Source organism: Pteropus vampyrus, unplaced genomic scaffold, assembly GCF_000151845.1.
Source record: "Pteropus vampyrus isolate Shadow unplaced genomic scaffold, Pvam_2.0 Scaffold52, whole genome shotgun sequence".
In the NCBI taxonomy this organism is placed as follows: domain Eukaryota; kingdom Metazoa; phylum Chordata; class Mammalia; order Chiroptera; family Pteropodidae; genus Pteropus; species Pteropus vampyrus.
Window position 1 is genome coordinate 4,235,886 of NW_011888833.1, and position 1,156 is coordinate 4,237,041.

The 1,156-nt window shown below is 53.1% G+C and overlaps 1 protein-coding gene across 1 annotated transcript in view; it reads left to right on the forward strand.

Annotated features, from left to right (window-relative positions):
* The first annotated feature begins 322 nt into the window (after window positions 1-322).
* The window catches only part of FGF9 (fibroblast growth factor 9), a 25,553-nt gene continuing 24,719 nt past the window's right edge, over window positions 323-1,156 (forward strand). The window contains exons 1-2 of the mRNA XM_023530672.1: window positions 323-501; window positions 647-1,023. Of these exons, the coding sequence (XP_023386440.1) occupies window positions 747-1,023 (277 nt within the window). The 5' untranslated portion in view covers window positions 323-501; window positions 647-746. The remainder of the gene's footprint in view (window positions 502-646; window positions 1,024-1,156) is intronic.

The window sequence follows — 1,156 nt, forward strand, 5'->3', positions numbered from 1 at the left end:
CGCGAGCCCCGAACGCCGCTCCCTCGCTCGCCGCTCGCCGCCGGTGCTGAGCCAATGGACCTCCGCCGAGCCGCTGCACAACCCTGGATCCCAGCTTTGGACGCCTAAAGTTTTCTTCTTCTTTTCATTATTATTATTGATTTTTTTTTTTTGGAGGGGGGCCCGGGAGGGGAGATTCGTCGCCGCCACCAACGTGAGATTTTTTTTTCCCCCCCGCTGGAAGGATTCCTGCTGATGTCTGCAGAGTCTGTCAGAGTAAAAACGGCGCATGCCTTCCCGGAGTCAGGACCCGTGGATTCTGACGTAGCCCGTGCATCTTAAAAATCCTGTAATAACGCCTAGGCATTGAAGTTGCTATGGTCATTCCGATCTGGAACCAAATGGAGAAACTACGGATTTTTTCCCTGATGACGGCCAGCTGGGATGAAGACCTTCCTGTCTGCTAGGAGCTGGGGCTCTCTCTATAGAGATACATAGATATGTTTATCAGCATGTCAATGTGTGAGTATAAAGCGCTGGTTTCTTAGACTATTAGTGGTTTGACCTTGAACCTGTGCCAGTGAAACAGCAGATTACTTTTATTTATGCATTTCATGGATTGAAGAAAAGAACATTTCTCTCTCTCTCTCTCTCTCTCTCTCTGCAGCCGCAGTAAGGGAGGGGAGTTGGATATACCTCGCCTAATATCTCCCGGGTTGGCACCATCATTGCTGTTTATCCCTGTGCCCCAGCAGCCCAGCCTTCTGATGGCTCCCTTAGGTGAAGTTGGAAACTATTTCGGTGTGCAGGATGCGGTACCGTTTGGGAATGTGCCCGTGCTGCCGGTGGACAGCCCCGTCTTGTTAAGTGACCACCTGGGTCAGTCCGAGGCCGGGGGACTGCCCCGGGGACCGGCGGTCACGGACTTGGATCATTTAAAGGGGATTCTCAGGCGGAGGCAGCTCTACTGCAGGACTGGATTTCACTTGGAAATCTTCCCCAACGGTACTATCCAGGGAACCAGGAAGGACCACAGCCGCTTCGGTAGGTACAACGTTAACCCTCTAGTGTCTGTGGGTGACATGTCGGGGTTATGACTACCAAGAAGGGGGGGTGGGGTGGCGGCAGGCTTGCGGAAGGGGTCTTTTCCTCTCGGTGTCTCTGTCTGGCCAAGCTT